This window comes from Corvus moneduloides, chromosome 12 (genome assembly GCF_009650955.1).
Source record: "Corvus moneduloides isolate bCorMon1 chromosome 12, bCorMon1.pri, whole genome shotgun sequence".
NCBI classification, from domain to species: Eukaryota; Metazoa; Chordata; class Aves; order Passeriformes; family Corvidae; genus Corvus; species Corvus moneduloides.
The window spans coordinates 7583244-7597112 of NC_045487.1; the positions used below are offsets into that span (position 1 = coordinate 7583244).

Genomic DNA, 13869 nt, shown 5'->3' on the forward strand with positions numbered 1-13869 from the left:
ACTGTGGCCAATCCCAAATACATACCAGAAAGCTGTGAGTGTCTGGAAGTTGATGGTCTCCAGCACGTGCTCAGGAGCATTTAATTCCAACAGCAACATGATGAAAATGCGATGGTAAGGAAGTTGCTGAAACTCACTCTGCCGAACATCATGGTCTTGCAGAAGAACTCCCACCACAATACCAAGAACCTAAAGAGATTAAGACACGTGAAGACAGCAAGAATTACTTTCCAAGTCAGACTACAGATAATACTTTAACCATCAGTAAAAAGAAAAAAAGCAGTAGATTCTAACAAGAACGAAAAGTCCTAAGTTACTGGAAATAAATGAATATTACAATTTGTTTTAGCAATTCCCAACCACTGTTCTTTGCTCTCCCTGTCCCTTGGACCACAGTCACAATGACTGAGAGGGCAGCGTCAGAAGGTCTTAACTACCTCAGACCATCCAGCCATAAACCAAGTAGTGTAAGAGCAAAGGCAAGACCCTCACAGCATAAAGGTAAACACTAAGGAATCAACAACCTTAAAACAACAGCTGCTGACATTTTCACTTCAAGGCACAAAGATGAGTTTCAGATTGGTTTGAGATGAAATCTTTGTGAACAAGAAAGCTACTTGGCATCTTGGTGGTTCACTCAAAAGTTTATCAGTGACCAAGCCATCTAAGTTCTCATCATACACTTCATCAGCAGCCTACATTAAGGTCTACACCTCAGGTTTATCAGCAAAGGTACAGCTGACAACACACTTTAAATGCAATGAGGACAAGGACGATTCCCAACCTTATTCAGGAGATTGATCTTTGTGACTGTGTTGGTTGCTTCCCCAGAGTGCTTCACCAGCAGTGCAATGAGTCGCACAAAGGCATCCAGGTTGTGGTAGCACTTGGCTCGAATCATAGTGGGGTTGGCTGCAGGATTGTGCTGTTGCTCGGCCAGGGCTCGATAGCTGATCTCAACACACATTTCGGTGCAAAGACGGAAAAAACGGGTGATCAGGTCATCTGTTTTCAGGATCCCCTGCTGGTGCATCTAACCAGGAAAGAAAAAAACCTCAGCATTGTAACCACAGACAGTTCATTTTACAATTTATTTCAAACAACAAACCCTTTACAATGCACTTAATTTTTGCCATCCACAGTTAATTTTTGCCATACTCTCCAGAGAGATTAATGTTTGCAAGGGAATCTGTGGGTGGCAAAACAATTTTAGCTATCACATTTATTCTCATATACAATCTTTTGAATCCCAAATCTTTCGAACCGCTAGCAGAGCTGAGAAGCCTGTTTCAGTATCAGTTCTGCCACCAACATTCAACCTTGCATGAAGAACACGAGGAGTACAAGCTCTGGGAAGGGCAGACTCCAGCTCCTAGCTCAGGAAATCACCCACTACTTTGCAGCACATTCTGTAGAAGCAAATTGCATTTGGAAAGTGAATTTTCCTTACATGAATATACACGCAGAGAAAACACTGGGTGGGCTTTTTTGTTTTGCATGGGGGAGTTGTTTTAATAAAATACATATAAAAACCTCAGAGACCTAATTTTATTTGTACCCACAGTATTAGAACCATCAAAATGAAACAAATTACACTGCAGAAAACTTGTGGGTTTTGAATAAAGCATCTTATTTCTAAACTCCTACTGCACAGACATAAAGCTATAAAAACAGCACAACTGGTAACTTGGAGACAATATGGAGAACTAATAGTATTTCTGGATAAACTTTTTTTCTAAAAAACCCCAAAGAACTTAGGTATCTGCCTTCAAAGTTCTATGCTTCTGCTTGTCCTAGAGACTTGTGGGAAGAAAGCAACACTTCAGCAGTCATTTTAGTAATAGAACCTTATGTAATGTAGTTATTACAAAATATTCCTTTAGAACTCATTACTAAAGCCTGTAAGGGAACAATTGTAAATAAACACTGCACTTCCGTATATTTAAATTGCTATTTCAAAACGGATCAAATATACACAAAAGGTAATCAAGTAAGTGTGATAAAGAGTGAAGTAGGCAAAAGTGTACTAAGAATTGTGAGCACTCTACTCTGAAGCGTGCTTTAGAAGCATGATTTAAAGTAAAAAATGTGAGGTCACGGAACTAGGTAAAATATTTCTTTAAAATGTAGGTTTAGCACAGTATCTATTAAAAACATTCAAAAAGTTCTATGCAGTAGAACTCAGACAGAAAGCTGTCTCTAAGCCAGTACACAAGAACACTAAAATTAAAAAACCCACAGTATCAGTCACAGTCTTCATCCATACTTTGAAGCTTGAGCTTCTTTTCATTAGTAGCTGCAAAGTCTGCAGCATATCTGTGGTAGTGGCCCAAATTTAAAAAGAACACAATGCAGAAAGACCTTATCAGGGGCTTTCTAGTAGCCGCAGTCAAGGAACACAGTTTTAGGGAGATGCCTGCAGACACAGGGGGGTTGTTACCACACATGCTGGGCTACTGAAGGCATCTCCCTTCTCTATCACACCCAGAAGGCAGATGGTACGTGATGTTCACCACACCTGTTAAGATGGTTCAGAGTGTGACACATTGGACATTGTTTAAATTTAGGTACCACTTCAGCTAATGAAGTCTCAAGGTTTTCCTTACTATTGATGTCATTTTGAAAAAGGATTCCCTTGCTCACATGATCTGAAACAATTTACCTGAATCTCTACTGGTGACATCCTCCTGTAGGCTGTCAGAGCTTTTACTGTTACCCATAAGGAGCAACACCAGTCAAGGCTCATTACAGAGCATCACAGAACTATTTACAAGAGCTATCTCAGCTCAAGTTCTTTTTCCACCAAATTTATCTCAGAACTCATGGTCTGAAGTGACAGCCTGTTGCTACAGTATCTGAAGAACATGATTTGGTGGAGGACAGGGGCTTCATCAAAACAGACAGAATTTTGACAGTAAACTCCCATACACCTGGAAGTTTCAAAAGGATGCCTAATACAGGTTATAACACTGCTTTAAAATGGAGGGCATCACACCCTACTTATGTTGAATAAAAAGCACCTTTCTTTCCAAAAGCTCTACCTGTCCAACAAACGCAGAGAATGCTTTGGTACTGTCACGGCCTGCTGCAGCTGAATGGTAGAGGTTCACCCACTCCCTCAGCAGGTATTCTGCCTTCTCCCTCAGGCCTGGTGGGTCATCATACTCAGAAGCTTGGGAAATTCCTGAATGCATCATGAAATTAGGACCTCCATGAGCACGGTCAATCATTGCTTCATAGTTTGATCGGACCACTTCCATTAGCTGGGGTAATCTAATGCAACAGACCAGAGCAAGAGCTGGGTTAGAATTCCTCCTCCCCCAGAAGGTGCAGGAACTGGAAGCTCAGTCAAATAGAGCTGAAAGAAAGTAAATTATTTCTTATACTAAAACTTTGCATCTTTCAGTTCTCACTGGAATAGCAGAAATAAGTCATGAAAGCAGAAACATTTATGATGAAAGAAGGAACACTGAAATCATACAGGCTTTGAAGTTCCACTCCAATTTATGCAGCAGAGTGCTGCAACAAAGCACCACAGGGACTAGAAGCAGCTTCTCTTCTGCAGACTTCAGGAGCCCTAAAATGCTCCCAGATAGTGAGATGCCAGTACTCAACAGCCTGAGTGGGGCACTGGATTGAAAGGACTTTGGTTTTGGGACATCCTATAAGCAGCTGTGTTGGTAATGGGAGCCATTGCCATCAGCCAGCTGCTGGTTGCTCTCACAGCTATTCAGAGTTCTCCAAGCTCTAATCCATGTCTTTCTCAAACCCAGCAACAACTGCTTCCATCTTACAAATAGGAAGCCTACAAGTCCCACAGGTATTTTCAGGTGCTGTGGCAACATTTGCTGTCCAAATGGTTTGGGCAGTTTGCTGGTCTAACAAGCCACGCGAGACTGATGGAGGATTGCTTTGTAAGCTCTAAACAGAAAGGATTGTCCAGTTTGATTGTTTGTGATTAACAAATTAACATACTGACACCTAGATATATAAGGTTTAAACAGCCAATAATATTGCATAAATTTGAGATAAAGCAGGAGTTCAAAACAAGTTTATCACAGTACCACAGAATTTTGGAGCACAGCGCACAGAAAGATTTTCTAGCTTAAGCATTCAGTTTCACATGATGCTGCAGCTGCCTCTAGTTTGACTAGGATGAGCACATTTACATTAGAGTGACAGTTTAAACTAACTAAATTAACTAGGACTGCAGCCCTAGGGAAAGTTTAAAGCTGTATGACTGAATTGTGTGAGACACTGCCTATGTAATATGCAAATCATAAATGAGCACAAAAAAAGTAATATATTGCACAATACTATAGCCTCACCCTTCTGGGGCGTTTCCTCTGGAATGAGCATTAATTCTCATGAGTGTCTCAATGGTGTGAAACAGATCTGCTTCTGTTACGTGGGCAACGCTTCTCTCATCCACCAACAAGATCTTTACCAACTGCATGGCAAATGCCACAGCCATGTAGTTCAAGCCATTCTCCATGGACTGTCAACACAAAAAAGACAAAGTTCAACCACAGATCTTACAGACTGAGTGCATCCCTCCTCCTTTAAAAGAACAGGTTCCCTTTACCTGAGCCAAGTGAAGGTCATACTGCTGCATGTTAACAAGGTGATTGCGGATTAGCAGCTCCACAGCTTCCACGTTGTACTTGTACTCATCTCTGCATTCGATCAGGCACCTGAAGAATTGGACTCCTTTTTAAAAAGTGTACTTCAACAACACAGTTTAAGTGAAACAACTCAAATCTAGTACTTCAGAAACTGTGACATTCACTGTGATTCGTTATCCAGCTTCAAAAGAAGCCTCTTCTAGAGCATTCTCTAAGGTTATGTTTAAGTTCAGAACAGTCAGACTCAAGCATCTGTTACCCTGCACAACTGGTCACAAGAGCCCTTCAAGAGCTTCAGTTTATTCAGCATAAGAAGCCCCTCTTCCAAGGATGAAGTGGCAGATCTGCCTAGCTGAAGCTTCTGCTACAGGCATATGCCATGTCACATTGTTTGTGACAGCCTACAGAGATTCTCTGCAAAATAAAGAGGAAAAAAGGAGCCCAGACCATGCTCTAATGCTTTATTCCACTAAAGATTCCTATCATGTCCTGGAATGAACCAGCATTATCAGAAAATCTAGTTAATTTTGACAAAAAAAGCTAGTTATTTTTTGTCTATCCAAATAGCAGCAATGCAAAATATTAACAGGCAGGCAATTCAGAGCAACACAGAAACTCCCAAAAGACAGTCAAAGCTACATCAATGTTCTTGTTGTCTTGTAACTGACCTAGTGATTTGTTTGTTACACCACGGAGATCCATAGGCACGGCCGTCCTGCAGAGCCTTCAGCACCAGCAGGTGACACTCACGATAGCGGAGCAGGAGGTCAGCGTCAGCCCCACTGGTGGCATCCAGCAAGCCCTCTACAGCCTAGAATAGATGCAACCTGTTAGCAGAGGAAAAAACAAGTCCTCTTCCAAATCTTCTGCACCTTACATCAGCAAGAGCTATCACGAGAAGACTCAAAAGACGTGAAAAAAAAAAACAATTTAGTAATCGTGCTGACTTCTTGAAAAGACTGTGTGAGATTTTACCAGCTACTATGGCATCTATACATGCACTATACACAGCTATGCTACCACAAACAAACCTACAGGTCTCTCTATGCCCCACTAACTTTGTATGTGCACCAAATAGCATGACAGACTGTGTTTGCTCGTGCTGCACTGCAGTTTCCCAAAGTCAATGCCTCCTCAAGCAATTCTGCATACGGCTCATGGAAAACTACCTGAGAAAATACTGACAGAACCTGCCAGAGGTTAAGTGAGCAGGTTCCTTAGAGAAAGAGCTACAGCACTCAGAGATGTATCTCTGTTAGTTTACAGCAAATTGAGGATGAGTTTTACAAGGCCAACACAATTTACTTGGTCAAGTCCTAGTCAGGACGGGATCCTTTAACAGGTACATGCTCTAGGAGACAAGAATGAAGAGTGTCCCTGCAGCTTTCCGTTACTTTTGTTTTGGCACTGTTCTCGGATCCTCATGCAGACAGCTCACTATCCTTACGCTATTTTAAAGTGGATTTTTCTCCATGTCTGTCACTTGTTCTGCACTACTACACAGGCACTGATGCCAGATCATCTCACTGCAACACTTCCCACTGGTAGAGCCTACAAATTCTGGCTGGGATGGAGTTAATTTGCTTCATAGTAGCCCATATGGTGCTGTGCTTTGGATTTGTGCTGAAACAGTGTTGACAACATGCCACAGTTTTGCCAATTGCTGAGCAGCACTAGCACAGAATCAAGGCTTTTTCTTTCCCACTCTGCCTCTCCCATCAGTGGGTAGGCTGCGGATGGACAAGAGGCTGGGAAGCAACATTGCCAGGACAGCTGACCCAAATTGAATAAAGCGATATTCTATACCATATGACATCACGCTCAGCAATAAAAGCTCAGGGAAAGGAGGATGAAAAAGGGCATTCATGGTCCTGATGTTTGCCTTCGCAGGCAAATGTCACATGTGCTGAAGCCCTGCTTTCCGAGGACTAGCTGGACATCTGCCTGCTGATGGGAAGTAGATATTTTTGTTCCATTTGTGCACACAGCCCTTACTTTCCCTACTAAACTGTCATAATCTGAACAAATGTCATCTAGTGTTGCCTGTGTTTTCTCCCTGTCCTGCAGCAAAGCAGAAAGAGAAAGCAGCTGGATGGATGCTTGACAGCTGGCCAGGGTCAGCCTACCCCACACAGTCATTTATCAGTTACTGCAAAATAAACTCCCCAAGTGTGCCACCAGAAATCCAGTATTATGCTCAATATTATCTATCTACAAGGGCAGTTCAAACACCTTTTTAGCCTCCAAATCATCTTGAAATCAGACTACTCTGGACTGCAACAGCTCTCTACTTGCCACATCTGAACAAAACCGTTAAGTCCCAGGATTCCGTACACCTGCTTCTTTCACAGCAGTCTTGACACTGTATGCACAACACCCTAAATGAACAAAACGGCTCCCTCCCAATCTTATTTACTGGATTTCCAAAGACAACAGTTCAGTACTGTTCACCAAGCAAGTTCCACGGGATGCATGAAGAAACAAGGTCACCAGCAAGACAATCCATGAGCCACGGGAATAATAAACTCTAAGCAAGTTGCTACAGAGAGAAGTTGTCAACACCCACCTTCTGCAGTAGTCCAAGTGCAGCAATAGCATCCCGGGAGTTCCGAGCCACTACCACTGCCTCCAAGAGGCTACGCAACGCTTGAACTTGAGGATTCATGGCCAGGGTGTGTGGAATGGACTGCAGGTGCTGCTCCAGTTCTGTCATACATTTGTCATAAATTTGTGCTACATCATCTGTAGCCCAAGCTTGCTGCTTAAGAGAAAGTGAGAATCAGTGATTTTTGCAAGGATTGCATTTGCAACATTTAAATACTGACTGGCTCTTCTCCTTCAGGAATTATAGCATCCAGAATTTGGACCTCTACAGTCCTGTGGTTTGTAATGCTGGCATTTTAAGTCCACACAAATGAGCAAACGAAGTTGTGAAAATAACCGGCAAACAACTCTATCACTCAGAATCACAGAATGGTTTGGGTTGGAAGGACCTTAAAGACTACCTTGTTTCAACTGCCCTGCCATGGGCAGGGACATCTTCCACTAGAGCAGGTTGCTCAAAGTCCCACCCAACCTGGCTTTGAACACTTCAGGGATAGGCCATCCACAGCTTCTTTGGATAACCTCTTCCAGTGCCTCACCACCCACCCAGGGAAGAAGTTCTTCCTAACATCTAATCTAAACCTGCCCTCTCTCAGTTTGAAGCCATTCCCCCTTGTTCTGTCAATAAGGCCTTATGCATGAAAAAACTTGTTAATGATCTTATAATTCAGACTTGCCATCCATGACCTTCCTGCAAAAGTAACCTAAGATTTGAATAAAATGCTTCACTGCTACTAAAACTACATGTAGTAATCATAAGCTGCATATCTTGTCCCAGTTTGGGTTACAAGCCCCTAAGACTGGATGGAAGTTTTATGCTGCCATTACTTTCTCACTAGAACTAATCCATTTTTTTAACCACTGTCCCCAAGCAATACGAACACTTGGCTCTTATGAGTCCTTCTAACAAAAACACAAGTTCTGCAACAGTCTCCAAAAGGGCTATAGAACTCTCAAGCTGGTTAATTCAGAAACCTCTACCTTCATAGGCTGAGCCAAGAATCCTGTAGGCTGAGTTAAGTCATTGGTGGGCAAGAAGCCAGGGACATTGCGTGCAAACTCTTCATAAACAGCCAGCTGTTTTGGGTCCACACCTCCAACCTTTACAAAGAAAAGAATGGGCATTAATCTCACTGATAAGCACTGAGGCCGTAAAAAATGAGGGCAGCTTGTATAACAGGTAGCTACTCTTAAACAGAGCGGCCTAGACATCGAGTAGGATTCAGCTGCTCTGCACTGAGGTCCTATCTCTCCTGCCATACCTCCTCCTAACAGGGGGATTTTGCTCTAAAAACAAAAATCACATTCCCAGAAACAGAAATAACTGAATAATGAGAAATGCTCTGCTGAAAGTACATGGTATGCCCTTTCAAGGAAGAAAATACAAAGGAGACAAAAGAAAACAAAATATAAAGACAACAAAACAGATGAGCCATCTTTTAGTGAGAGGAACTGCACAGAAAAAGAGACTCAAGGAATTGAGAAAATGATATAAATACTCATTTTGGAATAACGTATTTATGTGTTTCCATACTAATCAAGATAACAGCAGCTGCACTGTTAGGCAAGACTAACAATATACAATTGCTCAGCTGACACTGTGCCATCCACTTTTCCTTATCAGGAGGGAGAGAAGAGCGGCATCAGAACAGAACTCACCTTTAACCTGATCTGTTCTGGCATCCGCTCAGCCTGGTACGTTAACACAACAGGATCGCAGTACCGACGCCCCTCCTGCCTAGCATGTTTTCTGAGCTCAAATTCCTGGGAAAAACACAAACACTGAGTTTTAGACACCCTTCTGGATGTGTATGAGCACATAAAATACTTCTAGAAGACAACAGTCCCATACTTACAGTTGCGAGCCTCTTGTCCATCTCAGGGCCTGCCTTTTCCACAGCTGTCTTCTGGATAAAGCAGCAGGCAAGCTCACAGTTATCCTGTGCTAACTGGGCAGCTGCCTGCTCCATCATGTCCCTCTGCTGTGGGGAGGCTGCCTATTGAAAATAACAATAAATCAGTGAAGGATGAAAATTTTCCCTGTATATTATTAGCCTTAAAACCTGCACCACTGCCTATACAGAACACCAGCAATAAAAAGGAATGCTCTTAGGATCACACTCCCTTCCCATAGAATATATAATATTAAATTTAATTTTGCATAGCTTTGAATAAAACATGTAGGCAAGATGACAGTAAAGACTTTTAACAAGGAACAAAACAGCAGGAGTTCTCCATCTTCTCCACCTACTCATCTCTAGGGCACAGAAATAAAGCCCTGCTTTAGACAGACACACACAGAGTGATGCTAATGCAGGGAAGGCTTTGCATCACAGTAGAAGTTTCCCTACTTCCTAGGTTGTAATTGGAAGATATAAAGGCGCAGCACTAATGGTACAAAACAGCAGACCTAAGCCTTTTTCAGTGGCTTCCTCTTCTGATAGGGAATCAGATTTTCTTCCTTCCTTCTCAGAGTCTGCTTTATGAGAACCCTGAAGAGATGCACTTATTTTCCAGGGTGCAAAGCAGCAACTTCCACTAGAAATGGAATACATCTATAAAGGCAGCCTGCCCCATCTACTTGGACTTCCTTATCTGTTAAGAGCTACCCCTCTTTCATTAATTCCTGAGAATTACACTACTTCTGTTAAATCACTTCATAACAATAAGCCAGGTAAGAATTTTTAGGTATCTCATATGGCACCTTTTCTGCAACAAAATGCTTTCTACAATTATCCCTTAAAAATTTTCCTTGGATTAAAGCTGGATTTGTACCAACGTCATATGTCTTCAAGGATAAAAAACCTGACTCTTTTCTAATTGCTGAAAGTACAGCTGTGTCTTGATCTTTCCAAGATCCTTGTGCTCTTATGCCTGAGCAAGGCAACTGATGGCAAGAATTCTGGATGGTAGCTGCTATTGTGGTCAGTAGTTCAGAAGCTGTTCCACAGAGTTTAGCTCGAACTTTCCTCATGAAGAGACCTGAAAATAGCCTCTAGAAAACCCAATGAATTCACAAGCTGTGCAAAACAGTCTGAACTACCTATCTGCTAACAGCACAAGTAAATAAAATCTGCCTGAAGCGTGCATGCTGAAACAGTCCAAGATACCACCAAAATCAATTTAGTCCTCCCCACTTTAGCTTTTCTGCCTCAAACCCTGCAGAAAGTTCACGTCTCCAAGGCTTCCGTGATTGGATTGAACTGGAGGTAACACTGAGGCAAAATAAAAAGATAGTGAGGAAGTTTGTGTGCCACGCAGTATAAGATCCACCATCCCAGTTTAAGAGTGTTTGACATGACCTGTAATCTCAACGTACTTTTTTCACTGTAATTCTGCAAGAGTCACTAAACTTCTACCCAGAGAATTCATCCCCATGCTAGTTAAGCCGTGCAATTAATTAACAAGTCCACATTGTGGAGAATTGATTTGCTAATGCTGGATGCCTACAGTCCTGTAAGTTGGATATAAACTTCAAATGATGGGGGTCTTACCCTCAGTGCAGTAGCAAAGCTATTTTTCAAGTTGGTAGCTATGCTCATCAGCAAAGGCTCCCTGCAGGTAATCATGGCCATCCCAGCAGTCAGGTTCCGCATCATGTGGTGAGCGGCCACGCGCATCCGTGACTCCTCCGAGTCCAGGGCGAAGTCCTTCCTGACGATCTGCTCACAGGTCGTCATGGCAATCTTGATGGATCTATCAACCACTGGATGGACGAGGTCCTGCACTGCACGCTCGATCGCTTGCCGCACGCACTGCTTCAGCTGTGGGTGGGCTTGGAACAGCGGAATCTGCAGGGGATTAGGAAAGGTGAAGGAACAAAGTACACTGGAATCCCACCCACCCAGACACTTGCATAAGTGCACTGTCATAGCTTGTGCAGTACTCCCATGTTCCCCATGCAGCTATTACAGTATTTGATAAATCTGAAACTGGGACAAATTATTATTTTCTAACCAAGTTGGAGCTGAATAACAATGCAAAGATTGACTTAAGAGCTGAGCTGCTGACTGGACAAAAGGAGCACAGAGGCTTCTTTTATACTTAAGTCCTGATAGCTCCCACCAGCTGAGATCTGCATCAACCCTGGCTGTAAAAATTCTTTTAGCAAACTAAATCGGGTCTAAAACTTACCGTTGGATTTAAAGTAATATGCGGAGCCAACCCTCCTAAAGAATAGACGTTGATGTCATGATAACTGTACTGGGGCTGTGGAGGAACCGTGGCTGTACAAGTGGTGCTGGTAGCTGGAGTTGTAGAAGCAGCTGGAGAACACAAGTATGTTTGTATTGAGCCACTAGTGAAAAGCAACTGCTTATAACACAAGTATATAATTCTTATTTAAACCAGGAGATGACCTAGAAACAAAAGCTCTGTAGTTTGATCATGAAACCTCCTAAACTTACCAAGCAACTTTCATTCTCCACTTGCCTAATGAATAGCTCCAAAGTAACTTCAGTACTTTAAGAGAGTTGTTTGTTACGACACCTTAGCACCCGGTGTATTGTTAACAGGAGGGAGTCTAAGGAGTAGCTACACACATATAATACAGAATTAGTCCTCATGATGGCTTCCATTCCCTTTCCATCTCCAAACTCTATACACCTATTTCTATTATGAAACTATCCCAAGTGCTCCCAAGCACTCAGGAATGTTGTAATAGTATATGTAGCTTCGTATTTTATTTTATAATAGCAAAACCTGTCCTATTAGAACTTCAATAGTGTGGTTCTGGATTCTACATGAGATGTACTTACTAGTTGTTGTGATGGGTGGTAGCTCTTCTGGCTGCTTCACATCCTTCTTTGGAGCAGACAGCTGCTCATCCAAATTTTTTAGACGATCCTTATCTTTCAGGAGACTTCCAGGTTTCAGCTCGTTGATGTCTAGCGCAAGATTCTTGCAGAGCACCTCAATCTCAAACTTCAGATTCAACTGCAAAAGAACTCAAGTTTAGGTCATGTCACAAGGAAAATACCCAAAACATCTACTGGGTCACTTGATTCCCAAGCTCCCCATTCCATCCACAACCCTTTCAGAGATTAATAGTGACTGAGGATTACACAACTATCTTGCTGACCACGTGGAGAAGAGTTTCACCCAATTCTACCAAATTATCAATGTCCAAGCAATCTCCTCATGCTAAAGCAGTGAGAAGGGCTGCTTGGTCCTTCACAACATCCTTCTTGACCAGTATGTCAAGAAAACCTCACACTCAGTAGCTACAGGAACAAAAAAACAACAGAAATTTACTTTTAGATCATGTTCTTGATGTAGCTCAGCTAAAACATTCATAATGGCCATTGTCCATGGGTTTGGAGGTCTGAAGACCTACAAGAGAAAGAAGAGAGCAGTATTACACAAACTTCTTGAATCATCTGGATAATATATGACTGGAAATGTTTGAAACACAAGCAGCTATGTGTACATACAGCTGTGGAAACCTTTGTACAGCTATGGTTAGAGTTGAATTTAGTATATTGGTAATAATTATTCCAGTAATTCAGTATAACTGGAAATACACTAGGAACCTAAGTGAAAAACTGGAAACACAATGATCTGGTCCTTCTTGAGAGATCAGTTCTATGTCAAGCAGAATTAACAAGATGATCAAGACCAAAGTGGGCAGAAGAAATGAAAAAAAAAAAATCTAAGAATAAATATATCCTAGAACCTCTTCAATGGCATCCTTCCATTTCTCAATAGAGATCTGTTCAGGGATACCACAGTACACTTCAGCTAACACCACCTATTTATGCTGCAAAAACACAGGGCAGTGTACTTTCCCTCCAAATAAAACCACTTTAAGCTCTTACATTCCTTTTCTTGCTCTCCACAAAATTTAATCAGTGTTCATTATGTGACAAAAGCTAATTACTTCCTGCAATATTTTGCCACTTGAGCAATACCTGTGTTTGTACAAAGACACTTACCACACTCCTGACACTGGATTCTAAGACTTTGGCAACAAATGGCACCACATAAAGCAATTCCTGCTGTCCCTTAACATATGCTTCCAGCAGTAGCGACTTCACATCCAAATCCTGAAAAATACCATCAACGATTGAAGTGGGAATGAAGGTGGAGGAAACAGCAAATACATTGCACAATTCCACCTACACACTGCTTCCTTTTCAGATACAGGCAAGGCTGAGTCAAGACAATCCTAGAATTTTACACACTGCTAAGCAGCAGTTACTTCTGAACAAAGATTTACACATCTACATTTTTACATGGATTAACAAAATAATGTTAAATTTTGTGCCAAAATAAATGTAGCTACTAACTTCTCTGATATTAAAAAAATATTTAGAAGTCTTAAATAACCTTAAATAATATGGAGTCATACTTTGTACTTGGCACATAAAAGAGGCACCAGAAAGGTGGTAAGATTTCCCAAATAGCCTGTGCTACTTACTGCATAACAGCATACCAGTTCACCCAATTCATGCCAAGGCAATCTGTAAAGACAGCAGCTCACCGTGTGCAAGATGGGCTTATTTTTAGCCATTGTAATCATTCCCAGCCAGTGACCAAGGTTCTTTAACAAGGAACGGTCTGAGAAGTTGGCTGCAGCTTTATCTGATGTCAATAGCACCTACCAAAAAATAAAAAAGGCATCTCGAGCAACAAGTAGAAG

The 13869-nt window shown here is 41.9% G+C and overlaps 1 protein-coding gene across 10 annotated transcripts in view; it reads right to left on the bottom strand.

The window, feature by feature from the left end:
* The window catches only part of CNOT1 (CCR4-NOT transcription complex subunit 1), a 55998-nt gene that overhangs the window by 5422 nt on the left and 36707 nt on the right, over window positions 1–13869 (bottom strand). For 4 of the 10 annotated variants that reach the window (XM_032122215.1, XM_032122213.1, XM_032122214.1 and 1 more), the window contains exons 26-41: window positions 13711–13827; window positions 13163–13273; window positions 12483–12560; window positions 11987–12164; window positions 11364–11494; window positions 10724–11020; window positions 9086–9226; window positions 8889–8993; window positions 8211–8330; window positions 7192–7386; window positions 5294–5436; window positions 4586–4694; window positions 4329–4498; window positions 3021–3273; window positions 785–1033; window positions 26–189 (exon numbers count right to left, since the gene is read on the bottom strand). In XM_032122215.1, the coding sequence (XP_031978106.1) occupies window positions 26–189; window positions 785–1033; window positions 3021–3273; window positions 4329–4498; window positions 4586–4694; window positions 5294–5436; window positions 7192–7386; window positions 8211–8330; window positions 8889–8993; window positions 9086–9226; window positions 10724–11020; window positions 11364–11494; window positions 11987–12164; window positions 12483–12560; window positions 13163–13273; window positions 13711–13827 (2561 nt within the window). The remainder of the gene's footprint in view (window positions 1–25; window positions 190–784; window positions 1034–3020; window positions 3274–4328; window positions 4499–4585; window positions 4695–5293; window positions 5437–7191; window positions 7387–8210; window positions 8331–8888; window positions 8994–9085; window positions 9227–10723; window positions 11021–11363; window positions 11495–11986; window positions 12165–12482; window positions 12561–13162; window positions 13274–13710; window positions 13828–13869) is intronic. The other 6 variants (XM_032122218.1, XM_032122219.1, XM_032122217.1 and 3 more) reach the window with 3 other exon arrangements.